Genomic DNA, 20,552 nt, shown 5'->3' with positions numbered 1-20,552 from the left:
CCTCCATGGCCGCTGAACCCACCCCAAGCCCCACAGAGCACTACCCCTCACCTCATGGCGGCGGCCGGGCGCGGAGGAAGAGGCGTGAGGCCGGTCCCGCCCAGCGCAGGCGCCGCTGGGAGCGGAATGTACCACTTGGTTCCCACCCAGCTCCGTGCCCCGCAGCACCGGAGACGGAGCGGGACTCGGTGACGGGAGAGCCGCGATGGGGCTGCGGGGACTGAGGGCGAGAGGGAGCCGGAGCGACTCGGCAGGGGGAAGGAAAGAAGCGGTTTCCTTCCTTCGTACCCCCCCCGTCTCGGTGCGGGGTGGTACAGCCCGAGCCGGAGCCTGCGCATGCGCGGTGGGGTTGGGGATGCAGTGGGATGGGGGTGATGGGACCGGGTTAGAGATGATGGGACCAGGTTAGGGGTGATGGAACAAGATTGGGGGCGATGGGGCCGGGTTAGGGGCAATGGGACCGGACTGGGGGCAATGGGACCGGACTGGGGGCGATGGGACCGGGTTAGGGGCGATGGGGCCAGGTTAGGGGCAATGGGACCGGATTGGGGGCGATGGGACCGGGTTAGGGGCGATAGGACCGGGTTAGGGGCGATGGGACCAGATTGGGGGTGATGGGACCGGGTTAGGGGTGATGGGACCAGGTTAGGGGCGATGGGACCAGGTTAGGGGTGATGGGACCAGGTTAGGGGCGATGGGACCGGATTAGGGGTGATGGGACCAGGTTAGGGGCAATGGGATTGGATTGGGGACGATGGGACCGGATTAGGGGTGATGGGACCAGGTTAGGGGCAATGGGACCGGACTGGGGACGATGGGACCTGGTTAGGGGCAATGGGACGGGACCCGGTCCCATTGTTGGCCCCGAGGGAGCCGGGACACGGTTGTTCCCTGTCCCCGTGCCTGGGAGCTGCAGGATGGGACGAGCTCAGCATCGTCCGGGCTCTGGTCCCTGCAGTTGCTCCGAAGCTCTCCCCTCTGCGGTGTGTGGGTGAGCAGGGATCGGAGCTGGGATCGGAGCTGGGATCTCGGGGCCCGCTTTGCTCCCGCAGGTGGGAAAGCAGGGACGGGCTCAGGGATGTTCCGGACCCTCCTGGCATAGGAAAACCAAGAGCGAGGCCTGAAACCGACGTCCTTAATGCGGGAGGAGCATCCCAGAGCAGCGGTGAAGGGAGCAGGGAATGATGCAAAGTGATAACGCATGGACTGCACCCACCTCAGGCACCAAATCCCCCCTTTAAAGCAAACGAACCCAGTGAAAACATCACTTTTTAACCACCCCGATGCCAAATAGTGCCCTAAATACATCCTTTTGCAGCCGTTTTCCTGCCTCCTTCCACCGGTTGGAGGGTGCGAACCCCCAAAGCCAGCTCTTGAAGCACCAGAGACAGGATGGAAAGGGTTCCTTTGGGATCTGGCGGCCGCAGGCGCTCAGCATATGGTGTGAGAAAAGGAGCCGATGGCAACAGATTTCCTGGTTCACTGGGAGAGGAAAACAGGGATAAACACAGGCGTGTGCTGGGGGAATGGGGCTCCGCGTGTTCCTACAACAAACCTGGGGCAGGGCAGAGCCTGGAGCCCGGTGACGGGGATCAGTGCTGGGACCAGCCCTGGGGAGCAGCACCAGAGGGATGTGGAGCTGATGGATGAGGCCATGGGGATGCTGCGAGGGCTGGAGCAGCTCTGCTCTGGAGCCAGGCTGAGAGAGCTGGGCTGGGGCAGCCTGGAGAAGAGAAGGCTCCTGAAGGGGAGACCTTAGAGCAGCTCCAGTGCCTAAAGGGGCTGCAGGAAACCTGGAGAGGGGCTTGGGACAAGGGATGTAGGGACAGGGCAAGGGGAATGGCTTGAACCTGCCCGAGGGGAGACTGAGCTGAGCTCTTAGGCAGAAGCTCTTCCCTGTGAGGGTGCTGAGGCGCTGGCACAGGGTGCCCAGAGAAGCTGTGGCTGCCCCATCCCTGGCAGTGCTCAAGGCCAGGTTGGACACAGGGGCTTGGAGCAAGCTGCTCCAGTGGAAGGGGTCCCTGCCCGTGGAGCTGGAGGAGCTTTAAGGTCCCTTCCAACCCAAACCAGTTTGGGATATTATGCTCCTCTGCTGGCTCCGTTGTGTCCTGCTCTGGGTGTCCTGGAGCAGTGACAGGGGCAGCACTGTGGGTGCAGGAACACTTTGGATGCAGGAGGACTGTGGATATGGGTGCAGGAGCACTGATGCTATGGGTGCAGGTGGATACAGGAGCACTGCGGGTGCAGGTGGGTGCAGGAGCAGTGATGCTATGGGTGCAGGTGGATGCAGGAGCACTGCGGGTGCAGGTGGGTGCAGGAGCAGTGATGCTATGGGTGCAGGTGGATACAGGAGCACTGATGCTATGGGTGCAGGTGGATGCAGGAGCACTGCAGGTGCAGGAGCACTGATGCTGTGGGTGCAGAAGCACTGATGCTATGGGTGCAGGAGCACTGATGCTATGGGTGCAGGTGGATACAGGAGCACTGATGCTATGGGTGCAGGTGGGTGCAGAAGCACTGCGGGTGCAGGTGGGTGCAGGACCACTGATGCTATAGGTGCAGGTGGGTGCAGAAGCACTGCAGGTGCAGGTGGGTGCAGGATCACTGATGCTGTGGGTGCAGAAGCACTGATGCTATGGGTGCAGGAGCACTGATGCTATGGGTGCAGGTGGATGCAGGAGCACTGCGGGTGCAGGTGGATGCAGGAGCACTGGTGCTATGGGTGCAGGTGGATACAGGAGCACTGATGCTATGGGTGCAGGTGGATGCAGGAGCACTGGTGCTATGGGTGCAGGTGGATACAGGAGCACTGATGCTATGGGTGCAGGTGGATGCAGGAGCACTGCGGGTGCAGGAGCACTGATGCTATGGGTGCAGGTGGATGCAGGAGCACTGCGGGTGCAGGAGCACTGATGCTATGGGTGCAGGTGGGTGCAGGAGCACTGCGGGTGCAGGAGCACTGATGCTATGGGTGCAGGTGGATGCAGGAGCACTGCAGGTGCAGGAGCACTGATGCTATGGGTGCAGGTGGGTGCAGGAGCACTGCAGGTGCAGTAGCACTGATGCTATGGGTGCAGGTGGGTGCAGGAGCACTGCAGGTGCAGTAGCACTGATGCTATGGGTGCAGGTGGATACAGGAGCACTGCAGGTGCAGGAGCACTGATGCTATGGGTGCAGGAGCACTGATGCTATGGGTGCAGGTGGGTGCAGAAGCACTGCGGGTGCAGGTGGGTGCAGGATCACTGATGCTGTGGGTGCAGGAGCAGAGCAGATCCCATCAGAGCCGCGCTGGCAGTGGGAAGCTGATGCTGTCACCGCATCCCGCTCCCACACATCTGCCTGCAGCAGCTCTGCCTCCCCAGCACCCTGGGGTGCTGCTCCTCCTGCCTTGCACCCCAGGAGAGGGGCAGGGTTGGTGCTTTGGGGGGGGCAGTGAAGCCCCAAAACCCAGAGCTTGGTCAAGCACAAGGGGCTGGTGGTGGTGGTCGCATCCTGCACCCTTTGGGCAGCTCATCCCTTCCCCACTGTGATGGATGGGGCTGAGCATGGGAAACGTGGCCTCAGCTGTCCCGCTTCCCGGGATGCGCTCCTGACCCCATGGAACAGGAATCTCGGGCGTTCCAACAGCCGGTGCCATTGAGATGAGCCTGGGGGGGGGGGTCATCCCCTTGGATCTGCCCCTTGTTCTATGGGCAGGATGGGGTGGGAGTCAATGGGGTTTAGGGGTACCCACGTCCTGGGGGAGCCCTGGAGCATCCCAATGGAGCCTCTGTATGTGTGTGCCCCCCGAGCCCCACACACTGGGGGGGGGGGGGTGTTCCCCCATCTCCCCCCCTCACTGAGCATCCCATTGGGGTGCTCTGCATCACCCCCCCCCTCGCTTTCCCCATGTTTTAGGGGTGCCCTCCATGGGAAGGGCAAGGGGTTGGGGACTCCTCTTTATAAAGGGGGGGGGTTTGGGGTCCCCTCTATAGCAACCACGGCTCCGCACCCCCCATCCCTGCCGGAACGCGGTGGGAGCGGCCATAGGCGGAGGCAGCCGCCGCCATCCCTTGGGCCCCCCCCACTCCGGCACCGTCCCCACTCCCCTTCCTCCTCCTCCTCCTCCTCCTCCTCCTCCTCCTCCCCTCGCCGTCACCGCCGAGGCCAGGCCCGGGCTCCATCGTCCCCATCCCCATCCCCATCATCCCCATCCCGTTCCCCCCCCTCCACCGCCGCCGGCCCCGGCTTGCTCCATGGTGCGGGAAGGCGGCATGGCCCGGACCCCCCCCAGCTCCACGCAGGACATCCAGATGGACGTCTTGGACAACGCCGCTCTCCAGGTGACCCCCCCCCCGGCTGCAATAGAGCCCCATTGATCCCCCCCATACACCCCATAATTAGGGTGATCCCCCCTTTCCAACGTGCAAAACAGCGTGCCCCCCCTCATGAAGCTATCCTTAATGCAGGCCCCATCGTAGGTTTGGGGGTGCATGTGGGGGTCTGGGCGTGCTGTGTCACTGTGTGTGTGTGTGACCCCCCTCCGATGCTGGTGCTATGGGGAAACTTTTAGGGATTGGGAAAACTCTGTTGGGGTGGTTTATGTGTGCCCCCCCCCCCCCTTTATCCCCTTGGGGGACAAGGGATGTGCCCCCCATGGGGGTGTCTGGGTGCTGCGCCCCTATGGGGACATTCAACCACTTTGGGTGACAATGGGGGGGAACACACACATAGAAGGGATGGAGGCGCTGGGGGTCCCCCCCATCTCCATGGTTGGGGGGGTCTCTGGGGGTCTGTGGTGACCCCCCCAATGGGGATCCCACACTGAGCCCCATGGCCATTCCCATTGGTGGGTGAGGAGGAGGGGGGGGAAAGGACCTAAAAATACCCAGAGCTGCCCATTATGGGACCCCCCCCCCCCCGTGGTGGTGGCAGCTGGGCCCAGCTGTCCCTGTGACACAGGGTTAGGGGGGGCACTGGGGCATCCCCATTACCCCCCATCCATCCCAATGTGGGTGCCCCCCCATAGTAGACACCTCTGTGGGTTCTGGTTTGGTTTGGAGGGGGGGAGGTTTATGGAGGGGGGGGCACATCCCATCCCTGCACTTATCCATTGGGATCACAGAGCCAATCCCCATGGATGAGGCGATGCTGGGCCCTTGGGATGCATGGCAATGGGAGCAACCCCTTCCCTGCCTCAGTTTCCCTTCTCACATCCCATAGGAACCTGTGGGGCAAAGAGAGGGAGGGATGGAGCAATGCTTTGGGGGGGGGGGGGGGGTCCAGAGCTGCCCCCCCAAGCCATGGGGCTCCCCCATTGCTCTCCATAGGGCAAGTACAGCAGGCGCAAGAGCCGCTTCAAGCGCTCGGATGGCAGCACCTCATCCGACACCACCTCCAACAGCTTCGTCAGGCAGGTGAGCAAAGGGGGGGCTCTGCTTACATTGGGGTGGGGGGGTCCCCTCCTCCCACCGGGAATCACAATGGGAGCCAGGTTTGATTGCAATGGCTGAGGCCAACCTTGCTGTGCCCCCCCCCATTACCCATCATCAATCTCAGCCCTGCAGTCACTGCGACAATTTGGGGTCCTGCACCCCTATACTGGGGTCCTGCACCCCCATATTGGGGTCCTGCACACCTATATTGGGGTCCTGCACCCCCATATTGGGGTCCTGCATCCCCATATTGGGGTCCTGCACCCCTATATTGGGGTCCTGCACCCACATATTGGGGTCCTGCATCCCCATATTGGGGTCCTGCACCCCTATATTGGGGTCCTGCACCCCCATATTGGGGTCCTGCATCCCCATATTGGGGTCCTGCATCCCCATATTGGGGTCCTGCATCCCTTTCCCAATGTGTCCCCCCCATATTGGGCCCTATTTGGTCTCTCCCCCCCCCCCCCCGTGGCCCCCACCCCTGCCCGGCTCTGGGCTAAATATACCCAGGGTTGAAACCTGAGCGGGTGCCCAGCGCTCGCCCCGGCCCCACAGCCATGGAGGTACCCGGTAAAGAGCCCCCCGCTGCCCCGGTGAGCCTCTGCCCCCCCCCAGCACCCCTCGGTCCCCATCCCCATGGCGGGTGTGGGGTGAGGGTCTCCCCTCTGCCCCCCTTAAAGCCTCGCCATAGGGCTCAGGGCTGAGCCCTTGGTCTCCCTGCCCCATATATTTGGGATGGGGGGGGGGGTGTCTCCAATTGCTGACCCATGGTTGGGGTTGGGGTGAAGGGGAGCACCCCCCCCTAAACACCTCCATGGGGTAAATTGGGGATCCCACAACCCCATGGGTAGGGGGGGGTCTGGAGGGACTTGGGGGGCACCCAGGTGCCTTCGCCCTCCCCTGCAGCCCCCATTGCCATGGGGCTGGGGGTTGCTGTGGGTTAGGGGGGGCTCTGACCCCTTCCAAGTCATGTCCTGGGATGACCCCATTGCCATGGGGGGGGGGGGGCAGCGCTGCCAATGGGAGTGGGAGCAATGGGGAGGTGCAAAGGGGGGGGGTCCCCCAATTCATTCCAAAGGGAGGGGGGGGCTCCTCCGGTTCCGGTTCCCTGCGGGAGCGCTGGGGGCGGCTGCGGCTCCCATCACCGCGGGGACCGGATCCGTGGGGCAGCGCTGGGGGGGGTCCGGGTTCGTGTCCCCCCCCCCATGGACACGGGGTTGGGGGGGATGGGTGCTGGGTGCTGATGGGGGGGGGGGCACTGACCCCGTCCCGTCCGGTCCCGGTCCCGGTCCCGGTCCCGGTCCCCCCCGCAGGGCTCGGCCGAGTCCTACACGAGCCGCCCGTCGGACTCGGATGTGTCGCTGGAGGAGGACCGCGAGGCGCTGCGCAGGGAGGCGGAGCTCCAGGCCATGGCCCAGCTCGAGAAAGCCAAGGTGGGAAAGGGGGGGGGGTCCGGACCCTGCCCCACAGCATCGACTGCGGTGGAGGCAGTGGGGAGCAGTGGGTGCACTGGGGAGCAGTGGGTGGCACTGAGGAGCACTGGGTGCACTGGGGAGCAATGGTTGCACTGGGGAGCAGTGGGTGCACTGGGTGCACTGGGTAGCACTGGGGAGCAGTGGGTGCACTGGGTAGCACTGGGGAGCAGTGGGTGCATTGGGTGCACTGGGGAGCAGTGGGTGGCACTGGGTGCACTGGGTAGCACTGGGGAGCAGTGGGTGGCACTGGGTGCACTGGGGAGCAGTGGGGAGCAGTGGGTGGCACTGGGTGCACCTGGAAGCAGGGGGTGGCACTGGGTGCACTGGGTAGCACTGGGGAGCAGTGGGTGCACTGGGGGGCACTGAGAGGCACTGGGGAGCAATGGTTGCACTGGGGAGCAGTGGGTGCACTGGAGATCACTGGGGGGCACTGCATGTAGTGGGGAGCAGGGGTAGCACTGGAGGGCACTGAGTGGCACTAGGAAGCAGTGGGTCCACTGGGTGCAATGGGGAGCAGGGGATGCACTTGGAGGCACTGGGGAGCAATGGGTACACTGGGGAACAGTGGGTACACTGGAGAGCACTTGGGGCAGGGGGTGGCAGTGGGTGCACTGGGTGCATTGGATGGCACTGGGGAGCAGGGGGTGCACTGGGAGCAGTGGGGAGCAGGGCTGGCACTAGAGGGCACTGGGTGCCACTAGGAAGCAGTGGGTGCACTGGGTAGCACTGGGGAGCAGTGGGGGCACTGAGGAGCAGGGGGTGCACTGGGTGACAATGGGTGCACTTCGTGGCACTGGAAAGCACTGTGATGCACTGGGGAGCAGGGGTTGCTCCGGGTGGCACTGGGTGCAATGGGAAGCACTGGGGTGCGCTGGGAAGCACTGGGGAACAGTGGGTGCACTGGGAGGCACTGAGTGCACTGGGTGCACTGGTGTGCACTGGGAAGCACTGGGTGCACTGGGGTGCACTGGGCAGCAGCGGGTGCACTGGGAGGCACTGGGATCCCACATTCTCCCTTTACTCCATGCAGTGAGCCCCTCTTCACCGCCCCATTGGTGCCCCAGTGCGGGGCTGTGCAGGGCACCCATGGCTCCCAGTGCCCCCAGCTCCCTGTGGCTGCTGGGAGGTGTGGGTGGTGTAGAAGGTGCTGATCCCTGTCCCATTGCCAGACGAAGCCGGTGGCGTTCGCCGTCCGGACCAACGTCGGGTACAACCCCTCAGCCGGCGATGATGTCCCGGTGCAGGGCATGGCCATCTGCTTCGAGCCCAAGGACTTCCTGCACATCAAGGAGGTGGGCGCGGGGTGATTTGGGGGTGATGGAGCAGCAGGAATTGGGGTTCTCATGGGTTCCCCCCCCCCCAGAAGTACAACAATGACTGGTGGATCGGGCGCCTGGTGAAGGAGGGCTGCGAGGTCGGCTTCATCCCCAGCCCCGTCAAGCTGGACACCATGAGGCTGCTGCAGGAGCAGAAGATGAGGCAGAACCGCCTGAGCTCCAGGTGCGCCCCATCCAATGGGGGGGGGCTCCTATCCCAGCTATGGGAGGTGCTACCCCCCCCCCCAAACCCCCATCCTTATCCATCCCCATCCCAATCCCATGCTTCTCCATGCAGCAAATCAGGCGACAACTCCAGCTCCAGCCTGGGTGATGCGGTGACGGGGACGCGCCGGCCGACCCCCCCAGCCAGCGGTAAGGGTGTCGGACCCCCCCTTCTTATCCATAGCTCCGGTGCAGGCAGGCGGGTGCACCCCTTCCCTATCTCCATCCCCATCCCCTCCTGCTCTTCCCACCATCCCCACACCTCCATGTTCCCCTTCTTCCATCGCCATCATCGCTCTTCTTCTCTCCCATCCCCTGCTCCGGTTGCCCCCCATCCCGGTCCCCAGGTGCCCTGGACATGCCTAGCTTTGCCTTTGACCCCGATGAGTTAGAGGAGGAGGAGGCGGCCATGGAGACCCACCGCTCCCCTAAGAGTAGCGTGAGCAGTGTCACCACCCCCCCAGCCCACAACAAGCGCATCCCCTTCTTTAGGAAGGTAACGGCACCCGCCGGGCCCCGTGCTCGCCTGCTGCACCCTGCCTGCCCTAACACTGCCTCCCCCACCGGCCATGGGGTGGAGCGGGCCGTGGCTGCATCCCACTGTGGTCCATGGGATGGATCAGTCCATGGTCCATGGGATGGATGAGTCTGTGGCTGCATCCCCCTGTGGTCCATGGGATGGATCAGGCCATGGTCCATGGGATGGATGAGTCTGTGGCTGCATCCCACTGTGGTCCATGGGATGGATCAGGCCATGGTCCATGGGGTGGATCAGTCCTTGGTCCATGGGATGGATGAGTCTATGGCTGCATCTCCCCATGGTCCATGGGATGGATCAGTCCTTGGTCCATGGGATGGATCAGTCCATGGCTGCATCTCCCCATGGTCCATGGGATGGATCAGTCCTTGGTCCATGGGATGGATGAGTCTGTGGCTGCATCCCACTGTGGTCCATGGGGTGGATCAGTCCTTGGTCCATGGGATGGATGAGTCTGTGGCTGCATCCCACTGTGGTCCATGGGATGGATCAGTCCTTGGTCCATGGGGTGGATCAGTCCTTGGTCCATGGGATGGATGAGTCTATGGCTGCATCTCCCCATGGTCCATGGGATGGATCAGTCCTTGGTCCATGGGATGGATCAGTCCTTGGTCCATGGGATGGATCAGGCCATGGTCCATGGGGTGGATCAGTCCTTGGTCCATGGGATGGATGAGTCTATGGCTGCATCCCCCCATGGTCCATGGGATGGATCAGTCCTTGGTCCATGGGATGGATCAGGCCATGGTCCATGGGGTGGATCAGTCCTTGGTCCATGGGGTGGATCAGTCCGTGGCTGCCTCCCACTGTGGTCCATGGGGTGGATCAGGCCATGGTCCATGGGGTGGATCAGTCCTTGGTCCATGGGATGGATCAGTCCTTGGTCCATGGGATGGATCAGTCCTTGGTCCATGGGATGGATGAGTCTATGTCTGCATCTCCCCATGGTCCATGGGGTGGATCAGTCCTTGGTCCATGGGATGGATGAGTCTGTGGCTGCATCCCACTGTGGTCCATGGGATGGATCAGTCCTTGGTCCATGGGATGGATGAGTCTGTGGCTGCCTCCCCCCGTGATCAATGGGATGGATCAGTCCTTGGTCCATGGGATGGATCAGTCTGCAGCTGCCTCCCCCCGTGGTACATGGGATGGATCAGTCCTTGGTCCATGGGATGGATGAGTCCTTGGTCTGTGGGATGGATGAGTCCATGGCTGCCTCCCCCCATGTCCTATGGATGGATCAACCCCTGGCCCATGGGATGGATGAATCCATGTCTGCCTCCCCCCATGGCCTATGGATGGACCACTCCATACCCCCCCATTGCCTGGGCTCCCCACGTGTGCGCATGGTGTGTGCCAGCACGGCCGCTGTGTCACCCCCTCACCCCCCTGCGGATGAGAATGAACCATCCCTCCCCTTCAGCTGGGCAGGACCCTGGGGGTGGTGGGGGGGCTGCTCTGGGTGCAACCACAGCCCCACCATGGGGGGGATGTGTGTGTGTTTTGGGGGGGGTCTGCAAAGGCTTAAATGGGGGTGAGCCCCCCGCTTGCACCCCAGCACCTAACCCCGAGCAGGGCGATGCTTCCTGTGCCCCATGGCTGGTAACACGCATGCCTTGTTTGTCTCCTCTCGCCCCCGGCCCCCCCGGCCCCTCGGCGCGTAGCGAAGCAGAAGCAGAAGTCGGTGAGTACCGACAGGACCCCCCTGGGGAGGGCCCCACCATGGGATGGGTTTGGGGGTGTCCATCCCCCCCCCCCCACAGGGGTGAAGCTGAGCATCCTCATCCCGCCCTCCATCCGTGTGCTGCTCACCCCAGTGACCCCCAGCTCTGCCCCACAGACCGAGCACGTGCCCCCCTATGATGTGGTCCCCTCCATGCGCCCCATCATCCTGGTGGGGCCGTCGCTGAAGGGGTACGAGGTGAGGAGTGGGGTATGGGGGGGAATGGGACATATGGGGGGGGGGACCCCGGTGCCATGGACCCCTCTGTGCATCCCTGCCCAGGTCACGGATATGATGCAGAAAGCACTCTTTGACTTCCTGAAGCATCGCTTTGATGGCAGGTGAGACATGGGGGGGGGGGCACTGATACCATGGGGGACACATCACCCCATGATGGGTCCCTAATAGCAACAGGGGACCCCTGAGCCCATGAGGGACACTTGATGCTACAGGGAGATTCCTCACCCCAAGGAGGGGTGATTCCCATGAGGGGTCCCCTAATCCCATGGTGGAAACCCCTAACACTATGTGGGAGACCCTTCCCTCCATAAAGGGACCCCTAATCCCACAAGGGGACCCCTAACCCTATGGAGGACCCCTAATCCCATGGGGAAAAAAACCCTAACCCCATGAGGGGACCCCTAACACCAAAGAGGAACCCCTAATACCGTGAGGGGATGGACCCAATACAGCATGGGGGGACCCCTAACATCGTGGGGGCCCCTTAATCCCATGGGGGAACCCCCTAACCCCACGAGGGGACCCCTAACATTAAAGAACCCCTAATGCCATGAGGGGACGGACTCCTATCACCATGGGGGGCACCCCTATCACCATGGGGGGGACCCCTAACATCGTGGGGGCCCCTTAATCCCATGGGGGAACCCCCTAACCCCATGGGGGGACCCCTACCACCACAAGGGGACCCCTAACCCTATGGGGGGACCCCTAACACCGAAGAACCCCTAATTCCATGAGGTGATGGACCCCTATCACCATGGAGGGTACCCCTAACATCGTGAGCGCCCCTTAATCCCATGGGGGAACCCCCTAACCCCATGGGGTGACCCTTAACTCCTTGCCCCATGGTTCTTGCTGTTGGGGGGCGCCCCAGCTCCAGCACAGGAGGGGGGTGAAGGGGGGGGTGTGCGCTCATTGGGGGTGCGTTTTGCACCCGCTTTGTGCCCCCCCCCTGCATCCCCCAGGATCTCCATCACGAGGGTGACGGCCGACATCTCCCTGGCCAAGCGCTCGGTGCTCAACAACCCCAGCAAGCACACCATCATCGAGCGCTCCAGCACGCGCTCCAGCCTGGGTGAGCCTCAGCACCCCCATGGGGACCCCCCTTTCCTCCTCCTCCATTGAACCCCCTAACACTGATCCCAAGCTTCCATCTGTATCAGCCTCCTGTCCCTATGACCAACAAGGGGGGACCCTGTCCCTTGTGCTCCCCCCAACCCCTTTGTTTCAGCCTCTCCTCCTCCTCCTCCTCTTTTATCTTCTCTCTGTTGTTTCCTTTGGGTTCCTTCCCCTCCGCGCTGCTCCTTCCTCCCCTGCTCCTGATACAGATGTCTTGGGTATGTAGCTTGGGACACCCCTGGTGTGTGTGTGTGTGTGGGGACAATGGGGTGGGGGGAACAGAACACATCCCTTTGGCCCCCCATTCTCTGCCTTGGGTTGGGGACACCCTGTTTGGTTTTGCATATGTATGAGGCGTGAAGCTCAACATGGGTTTAGCTGATCATTCAATGGAATAGAAACAGAGTGGCAGAGTTGGGGCGCGCATCCTTTTGGAGGAGCCTCAGTGCTGAATGAAGCATCCCTCCTTTACAACCCTAATGAGTTGTGGAGCTCATCCCCATATGCTCATCAGAGGGTCATGGTGTGGGGGGGTGTTTTGGGGGGGGTTTAACCCTTTCCCTCTTCCCGTCCCCCCCTCTCCTTGACCCCGATGTCTCCATCCCGCAGCCGAGGTGCAGAGCGAGACCGAGCGCATCTTCGAGCTGGCGCGGACGCTGCAGCTCGTGGCGTTGGATGCCGACACCATCAACCACCCTGCCCAGCTGGCCAAGACCTCCCTGGCGCCCATCATCGTCTACATCAAGATCGCCTCCCCGAAGGTGGGGCTGTGGTTGTGGGGGATAACACGGACCGGGACCCGGTGCTGGGTACCGGACGGACGGAGCTCAGCTGGGTCCTTGTGCCCCTCCGCCCAGGTCCTGCAGCGCTTGGTCAAGTCTCGCGGGAAGTCGCAGGCCAAGCACCTCAACGTGCAGATGGTGGCCTCGGACAAGCTGGCGCAGTGCCCCCCGGTGCGTAGCCCCGCCCCCGGCCCCGCCCCCCGCCTCGTTTTGGCCCCCGCCCACCCGCGCAGATAGGCTCCGCCCTTAACTCAAAAGCCACGCCTCCTTAGCATAGGCCCCCGCCCATAGCCCGTAAGCTCCGCCCTGTTCAACTAGTGCCCCCGCCCCATCCTTTAGGCTCCACCTCCCGCCGGCTCCTATAGGATTTACCCCTATTTCAGGGGCCCCATAGCGCTGCCCTATAGCCCCCCCCCGCCCCATAGCCCTCACCCTGCCTCATAGCGCTCACCCTGCACCATAGCTCAGCCCCATAGCCCTCACCCTGCCCCATCTCCCTGCCCTATAGCCCTACCCCATAGCCCCCACCCATAGCCCGCACCCTGGCCCATAGCCCTGCTCCATAGCCCTCACCCTGCCCCATAGCCCTGGTCCATAGCCCGCACCCTGGCCCATAGCCCTGCTCCATAGCCCTCACCCTGGCCCATAGCCCTGCTCCATAGCCCTCACCCTGTCCCATAGCCTGCCCTATAGCCCTGCCCTATAGCCCTGCCCCATAGCCCTCACCCTGCCCCATAGCCCTCACCCTGCCCCATCTCCCTGCCCCATAGCCCAGCCCCATAGCCCCTGCTCTCCCCCACATCCTCCTTTCCCCCCCGTCCCCCTTAGGAGATGTTCGACATCGTGCTGGACGAGAACCAGCTGGAGGAGGCCTGCGAGCACCTGGCCGAGTACCTGGAGGCCTATTGGAAAGCCACGCACCCCCCCAGCAGCAACCCCCCCAACCCGCTGCTCAACCGCACCATGGCCACGGCGGCGCTGGCCGCCAGCCCCGCGCCCGTCTCCAACCTCCAGGTACAGGTGCTCACCTCCCTGCGCAGGAACCTGGGCCTCTGGGGCCGTGGGGGCACCGATGCCGGCCCCCCCGGTGCCCTGGAGGAGCACGCGCTGTGAGACACACACTGGAACCCCCCCCCACATCAATGCAGCATCACCCCCAGGCACCGGGGACCATCCTTAGGGTGCCCTCTATGGGATGGAGGGGGGGGTACCGAGGGATGGGGTCACACTGGGGAGCTGCATCCCGCTGGGATGGGGCCATCCCCCCCTCCATGGGACCGGTGCTACCCCCCCCACCCCCCCCACAATGGGGTCACACTGGGGAGCTGCATCCCGTTGGGATGGGGCCATCCCTTGGATCCCCCCCCCCTCAGGGTCTGCCCCCCCCATGGGACCGGTGCCCCCCCCCAGGTTGGTGTCTCACTGAGATCCATGTCCCCTCTTAGCCCCCCCCCCATCCCCTTTGGGATCATGGGGTGCGGATCCACACTGAGGGCCAGGACCAGCTTGGGGGGGGCACAGACCCCTACCCCACCGCTATCCTCACCCAATGGCAGGGGACACACACACACACACATGTCCTGTGTTGTCTGTGTCTGCTGGGGCACAAACCCCCCCTCTCCATCACCCCATCACCATGGCCCCCCCCAGGCTGAGACCTGACACAAGTCATGTCCTGAGTGAGCAGCGTGTGCAGGCCAGGCTGGGCTTGAACGCATGTGCCCCCCCCCCCCAACTAACCCCCCCCCTCACTCCTTACCCCCCCCCTCCTTGCACGGTGTGGTTGCTTCTCCTAACCAGGGTCCGTACCCGGTGCCGGGGCAGCGCGGCCGCCCCCCCCGGCAGCCCCCCCCCCGCCTGTCCCGCCAGGACACCGTGGACGTGGAGCCCGCGGGCAGCGCGGATGCGGCCGGCACCGAGCCCGGGGATTCCTGCGCCACCGACATCGAGATGGAACCGGGGGACCCGGAGCCTGTGGGGCGCCCCCCGGCTGCCACCCCCACACCCCCCCCGAACCCCATCACAGGGCAGTGGGGTGAGGGGGAGCCCCACAGCCGGGCTATGGGGCAGAGCGATGGGGAGCGATGGGGCCAGGATGTTTACACCCCCCGTTAGGGTGATGGGGGGGTGCGGGCAGGGATGGACCCCCACCAGCTGCCTTTGTGCCCCCATGGGGAGCCCTTGCTTTGCCTTGGGACCCCCATTCCTTAATGGGGGGTGTCCCCCCGTTACACCGCAGCCCCCCAGCATCTTGCGGTGCCTCAAGCCCTCCCTGCTTTGGGGGGGCAAGTGACCAAATGGGCCCCCCCAGCCCATCCCCTGCCCCATGGTGGGGGCTCTGTGTATGTGTCCCCCCCTCCATGGTGCTCTTTGCCATCCGGGGGGGGGCCCTGCTCTCATCACACACCCCCCCCCCCCAAGCAGTGCCTACAGCCTGGCACTGCCCCACTGCAGGGCTGTGACCCACAGCGCCCCCCAACCCTGGGGAGGGGGCAGTGCATGCGTGTGCAGTGTGTGCAGGGTATTGGGGTGCTGCGTGCCCAAAGGGGGGGGCACAGTTTGCATGTGTTTGCCTTGGAGGGGATCTGCTTGAGTTTGGGGGGGGGGTAAATCTGAGCCAGTTTCGGGGGGTCTAACACGTGCTAACAGCAGCCCAGCCCTGGCCTGCCCTATGGGGGGGGGCCCTTGCTCTGGGATTGGGGTGCACAGGGCAAACCCCCCCCTTTGCTGTGTCTGTCTGTGCGCCTGTCTCTGTGTGTGTCCCCCCCCAGGGCACTGCCTTCTCCTGCGCCCCGGGGTGCCCTTTATGTGTGTGTGTCCCCCCCCAACCCACACCAAGATGGGGGTGTCCCCACCCCACATCCAGCCCTCCCCATGGGGCCGGGCTTGCCCCATTGATGGGGGTCGCTGCCTTACCCAGACACCCCCCTCCCCACACCCCCCCACCCCAGCTTTGGAGGGGTCAAAGGGGGGGGGGACGACGACACCCCGCTCTGCCCATGTGTGCCTCAGTTTCCCCTTTGGGGGGGGGGTCACACAGTGTCACTGCTGCCAAGTGCTTTGAGACCTGCCTGCCCTGGTGCTCGCCAGGCAGTGGGGTCCCCCCCCCCATGGGCAGTGGATGCCCCCTATTTATGTCCCTCCAGAACCGTTATTTAAAAGACCCAAAAAAGTGTATTTTATTTATTTATTCTGTTGGGGGGGGGGGGGATGATTTGGGGGGGACGGGGGGGCTCGCCCCACTCGCTTGGTTCTTTGTAATAAACAGTTCGGTGAGACCTGCCCCGTGGCTGTGCCTGGTGTGCGGGGGGGGGTCACACACACATACACATACACAGGGCTGAGACCGGACACAACTCATCCCTGCAGTGCCCAACCAAAGCGGGAACTGCTGCGGATGGAGCTGGGACCCGCCCGGCTCCACGCTGGGGATAGGAGGAACCCGAAGCCACGGTGATGGGCGATGGTTCCTGCCGGCTCCGGACGCGCTATTTACAGGCAATAAATAAGGAGCCGTTGATCTCAGGGCTGCCGGCACCGCCACTCGCTCTTCTCGGGCCGGTACTCGAACGCCTTCCTGCGGAGATGGAGCGCACACCGGTAACACCGCGCTCCCGGTCCCCGTAGCCCCCCCCTCGGTAGCCCCGCACTCACTCTCTATGGGGCGCACTCGCCCTGCACACGAGCCCCCGCTGGCAAGGGCAGAGCTGGTTGATGCTGAAGGCGAGCCCCCCGGGGGGGACGTGGCAGCTCCGGCCCCGCTCCAGCCGCCGTTGACAAACGCTCTCGCCGTGCACCCGCGCACAGCACCCCTCGGGGCCGCACTCCTCGTCCCGCACGCACCGAGCTCCTGCGGGGATGGGGAACAGCGTTAAGGGAAGGGGGAACCCGGCCCGGTCCCAGCGCTGAGGACAGGGATGGAGCTGGACCAGTGGGTGCCCCCCCTCCATCAGGGGTGATGCTGCGATGTCCCCCCCATCCAAGGCCGGTCCCCGAGATAGGGACAGGGATGGAGCTGGACCAGTGGGTGTGCCCCTCCATCAGGGGTGATGCTGTGATGTCCCCCCCATCCAAGGCCAGCCCCCGAGCTGGGGACAGGGATGGAGCTGGACCAGTGGGTGCCTCCCTCCATCAGGGGTGATGCTGCGATGTCCCCCCCGTCCAAGGCCGGTCCCCACACTAGGGACAGGGATGGAGCTGGACCAGTGGGTGCCCCCCTCCATCAGGGGTGATGCTGCGATGTCCCCCCCCATCCAAGGCCGGTCCCCGAGATAGGGACAGGGATGGAGCTGGACCAGTGGGTGCCCCCCTCCATCAGGGGTGATGCTTCGATGTCCGTCCACCCGTCCCCCATCCAAACCCGGTCCCCACTCACCCTCCTGCCCGTCGGGCACGGGCTGCTGGCACTTCCCGAACATGCAGAGGAGGCCGCGGGCGCAGTGCGTGTCTCGGCGGCAGTACTGCCCCTCGGGCCGCTCGGGCAGGCACAGCCCGAAGTGCTCGTCGCAGAAGTGCCCGTGGGTGCAGGGGGTGGCCGGCCCGCAGGGTGTTGCCTATGGGGGACACAGACATAGAGCCCATCCTCATCCCTGCTTCCGGGGCAAAAGCTGCTCGCGCATCGCGAATGGGAGCGAGAGCGGGTGATGGGGGCAATGGGGGCAATGGGGAGAAAGGGGGGGGGCGGCTGTCGGGGCACGTAAAAGTCCTGCTCCAGGTGAGGCTCGAACTCACAACCTCGGCATTGCTCGAGTACTGCCCTATAAGTACCGCGCGCTGACCGATTGCGCCACTGGAGCGCCCGGCGCCGCCCGCCGCGCCCGCGCCCCCTGCCGGCCCCGCCGCGCCCGCCCCGCTTGGAAGCGCGGCTCCCTCCTTGCTGTAACCCCGGCTCCTGCTCATGGACCCAGCTCCTGCTCCCATCCCAGCGGCAAACCCAGCTCCCACTCCGGCTTTAAACCCCGCTCCTGCATCCATCTCTGCTCCAGCCCCTGCTGCAGACCCAGCTCCCACCCTGGTACAAACCCATCTCTCCTCTACCCATCTCTGCTCCCACCCCAGGGGCAAAGCCACCTCCTGCTCCTGGACCCAGCCCCGGTTCCCATCCCAGCGGCAAACCCAGCTCCCACCCCGCCTTTAAACCCCGCTCCTGCACCCATCTCTGCTCCAGCCCCTGCTGCAGACCCAGCTCCCACCCTGGTACAAACCCTTCTCTCCTGTACCCATCTCTGGTCCCACCCTAGGGGCAAAGCCACCTCCTGCTCCTGGACCCATCCGTGCTCTCCCAGCCCCGGTTCCCATCCCAGGGGCAAACCCAGCTCCCACCCTGCCTTTAAACCCCGCTCCTGCACCCATCTCTGCCCCAGCCCCTGCTGCAGACCCAGCTCCCACCCTGGTACAAACCCTTCTCTCCTGTACCCGTCTCTGCTCCAGCCCCTGCTGCAGACCCAGCTCCCACCCAGATACAAACCCATCTCTCCTGTACCCATCTCTGCCCCAGCCCCTGCTGCAGACCCAGCTCCCACCCTGGTACAAACCCATCTCTCCTGTACCCATCTCTGCCCCAGCCCCTGCTGCAGACCCAGCTCCCACCCTGGTACAAACCCATCTCTCCTGTACCCATCTCTGCCCCAGCCCCTGCTGCAGACCCAGCTCCCACCCTCTTTAAACCCATCTCTCCTGTACCCATCTCTGCTCCCACTCCGTGCGTCACCCATCGCACCGGGCACCCATCCCTCACCTCCTCGGCCTTGTCCCCGGGGCTGGCGCTCCTCCCCAACGCTGCCTCCTCGGGGGGCTGATGGGGCAGCGAGTACATCCAGGCCCAGAGGTACCCGGAGGCCGCAGGCAGGAGCGAGGCGATGAGGATGAGGATGAGGATGGCCGGGGACATCGGCATGGTGCTGGCAGTGGCGCTGGGTGCCCGAGCCGGGGGCACACGGGGTATTTGTAGCCCAGAGCCTATCATGAACCCTGCTGCTAAAACTGTTTGCCCACCTAATGGGGAAGGAGGAGGCAATCAGGGGTTAAGGGATTAACGTAATTGCAGCCTTCCCCTCGCTGCGGGCAACAGCCCCAAAGCAAACAGCCCCCTCGGTGCAGTCTGGCTCCGGCGCCGGGTGGGTGCAGCTTGGGGTGCCCCTATGTCCGTCCCGTCCCCCATGGTTTGGGGTGCTGGAATCGAGCACCTCCAGGCAACAGCAGCTTTGGGGTTTGTCCCCCGCATTTCATAGCGGGCAGTGGGGAGGAGGGAGGAGAAAACAGGGGGCAAACGCAGGCACGCAGTTGGCATCTGAGCGGTGTTTGCTTTGTGCCCCCCTCCCTTCATGCATGTCCCTGTGCCCCTCCCTGTGCACACACAACTGCCGGGGGGTGACGGGCTTTGCACCTTCCCTAATGGGTTCACTAACGAGGTGTTTGCATGGCCGGGCCCTTATCACCCGGCTGAGCTGCGCTGGCGCTGGGCAAACCCGCTAATGGCCCCCCCCCGGAGCATCCCAACAGACAGTGTGGTCCCAAACAGGCCGAAGGGGGGGGGGGGGTACCCACCGACCTCTCCAATACACTTTGAAGCGGGGAAGGGCAGCCCAGGGCTGGCTCCTGCAGTGATGCCATCGCTGCCATGGTTTGTCCCCACGGCAGGGACACTGCGGGGTCCCCCTCTTTGGAGCTGCAGGGATGTGGGGATGGAGATGACCCCCTCCTTGAGCCTTGGTTCGTGCCTCAGTTTCCCCATGTAAAAAGGGAGCAGGGGGAGGCCGATGGGACACGGGGCCTCTCGCACTGGGGTGGCCCCAAACCTCCTTTGTCCCCCGGATCGTGCCCCGGGCGCTGCCGCCGCTCGCTCCGTGTTTGCCCAGCGGCTCCGGGAGCAAATATTGACCCCGCTCCATGGGGACAATCGCTCCCTTCATCCGCTCCCCGCTGGGTGCTCCCCCCACAACGCTGCTGTCTCCGGCTCTAATCCCTCCAGCCCCACGGAAGCCCCACGGAAGCCCCACATGGTGCCGTTATCCCCCCCCCCCAACCCCCGGGGGTCCCGCAGCACCCCCAAGTCCCTGCAGTGCTCGCACAGGCAGGTCCTGCGCTGGCTCCATCCTGCTCTGTGCGGATGGGTTTGGGGGGTGATGATGCCATGGCCCGTGTGTCCCCCCCTAAACCGATGAGTCTGGGGGCTGCATCCTCCGACCCCTGCTGTGCAAATGGGGGGGGTGTTGTGTGGGCAGGTGAGACGGAAGGGGGGGTGTGCATGGGGGAGTCTGTGGGTCATGGGTGCTCAATGGGGTGCACAAAGGGGTGTCCATAGGGCGGGGGTGCACAATGGATGCCGTTGGATGCAGCGCTGCTGCAGGGCGAGTGAGGAAGCAGTGACTGCGGCGGGGGTATAGCTCAGTGGTAGAGCATTTGACTGCAGATCAAGAGGTCCCCGGTTCAAATCCGGGTGCCCCCTCTTTTGATGCTCTTTTTGGGGGGGGTCCTTTTTCCCGTCCGCTTTATTTGCTCCCCATCACCCACCTCAACCGGGGGGGGGGGGTGGCTCGTGTCCTGCTCCCCGCAGCCTCGGGTGACCCCAACGGGGGGGGTCGCTTCCCCCTGCAAAAGGATGGAGCCACCTCCTCCAGAGACCCCCACAGTGCCCGACCCCCCCCCCAAAGGATCCCCCCCTCCCGGACCCCCACCCTGGCCGCCCCCCCCCCGTGCTGGGGCCCCCACTTTAGGA

At 64.2% G+C, this 20,552-nt stretch overlaps 1 protein-coding gene and 2 non-coding genes across 4 annotated transcripts; 2 read left to right on the top strand and 1 right to left on the bottom strand.

Moving 5' to 3' along the window:
* Positions 1-4,214: 4,214 nt before the first annotated feature.
* Positions 4,215-13,992, top strand: CACNB1 (calcium voltage-gated channel auxiliary subunit beta 1). 2 transcript variants are annotated; one of them, XM_061361007.1, is made up of 13 exons: positions 4,215-4,322; positions 5,310-5,396; positions 6,731-6,850; positions 8,062-8,184; positions 8,256-8,392; positions 8,507-8,583; positions 8,781-8,929; positions 10,812-10,892; positions 10,977-11,035; positions 11,900-12,009; positions 12,663-12,814; positions 12,911-13,006; positions 13,664-13,992. In XM_061361007.1, the coding sequence occupies exons 1-13, from the start codon at positions 4,236-4,238 to the stop codon at positions 13,946-13,948; spliced, it is 1,563 nt and encodes a 520-aa protein (XP_061216991.1). In that variant the 5' UTR covers positions 4,215-4,235; the 3' UTR covers positions 13,949-13,992. The 2 variants fall into 2 exon arrangements, with proteins under 2 accessions (XP_061216991.1, XP_061216992.1); XM_061361008.1 differs by lacking the exon at positions 8,781-8,929 and adding an exon at positions 10,636-10,655 and having other exon boundaries at positions 13,664-13,990.
* A 3,549-nt stretch (positions 13,993-17,541) lies between these two features.
* Positions 17,542-17,631, bottom strand: TRNAI-UAU (transfer RNA isoleucine (anticodon UAU)). The gene is given in 2 exon segments: positions 17,542-17,577; positions 17,594-17,631. It is a non-coding gene; the product is annotated as a tRNA-Ile (tRNA).
* Positions 17,632-20,210: 2,579 nt separating this feature from the next.
* TRNAC-GCA (transfer RNA cysteine (anticodon GCA)) lies at positions 20,211-20,282 on the top strand. The gene has a single exon. It is a non-coding gene; the product is annotated as a tRNA-Cys (tRNA).
* Positions 20,283-20,552: the final 270 nt, after the last annotated feature.

This window comes from Neopsephotus bourkii, unplaced genomic scaffold, assembly GCF_033783945.1.
Source record: "Neopsephotus bourkii isolate Nb327-2 ecotype Australia unplaced genomic scaffold, CSIRO-AGI_Nbou_v1 NB_1044, whole genome shotgun sequence".
Lineage (NCBI taxonomy): Eukaryota > Metazoa > Chordata > Aves > Psittaciformes > Psittacidae > Neopsephotus > Neopsephotus bourkii.
This window is presented reverse-complemented; position numbering and strand designations above follow the sequence as displayed.

Coding starts and splice junctions, on each gene's coding strand:
- CACNB1 (XM_061361007.1), top strand. CDS start 4,236: ATGGTGCGGGAAGGCGGCATGGCCCGGACCCCCCCCAGCTCCACGCAG. Junction 8,185..8,255: donor ACTTCCTGCACATCAAGGAG/GTGGGCGCGGGG, acceptor CCCCCCCCCCAG/AAGTACAACAATGACTGGTG. Junction 8,393..8,506: donor CAGAACCGCCTGAGCTCCAG/GTGCGCCCCATC, acceptor TTCTCCATGCAG/CAAATCAGGCGACAACTCCA.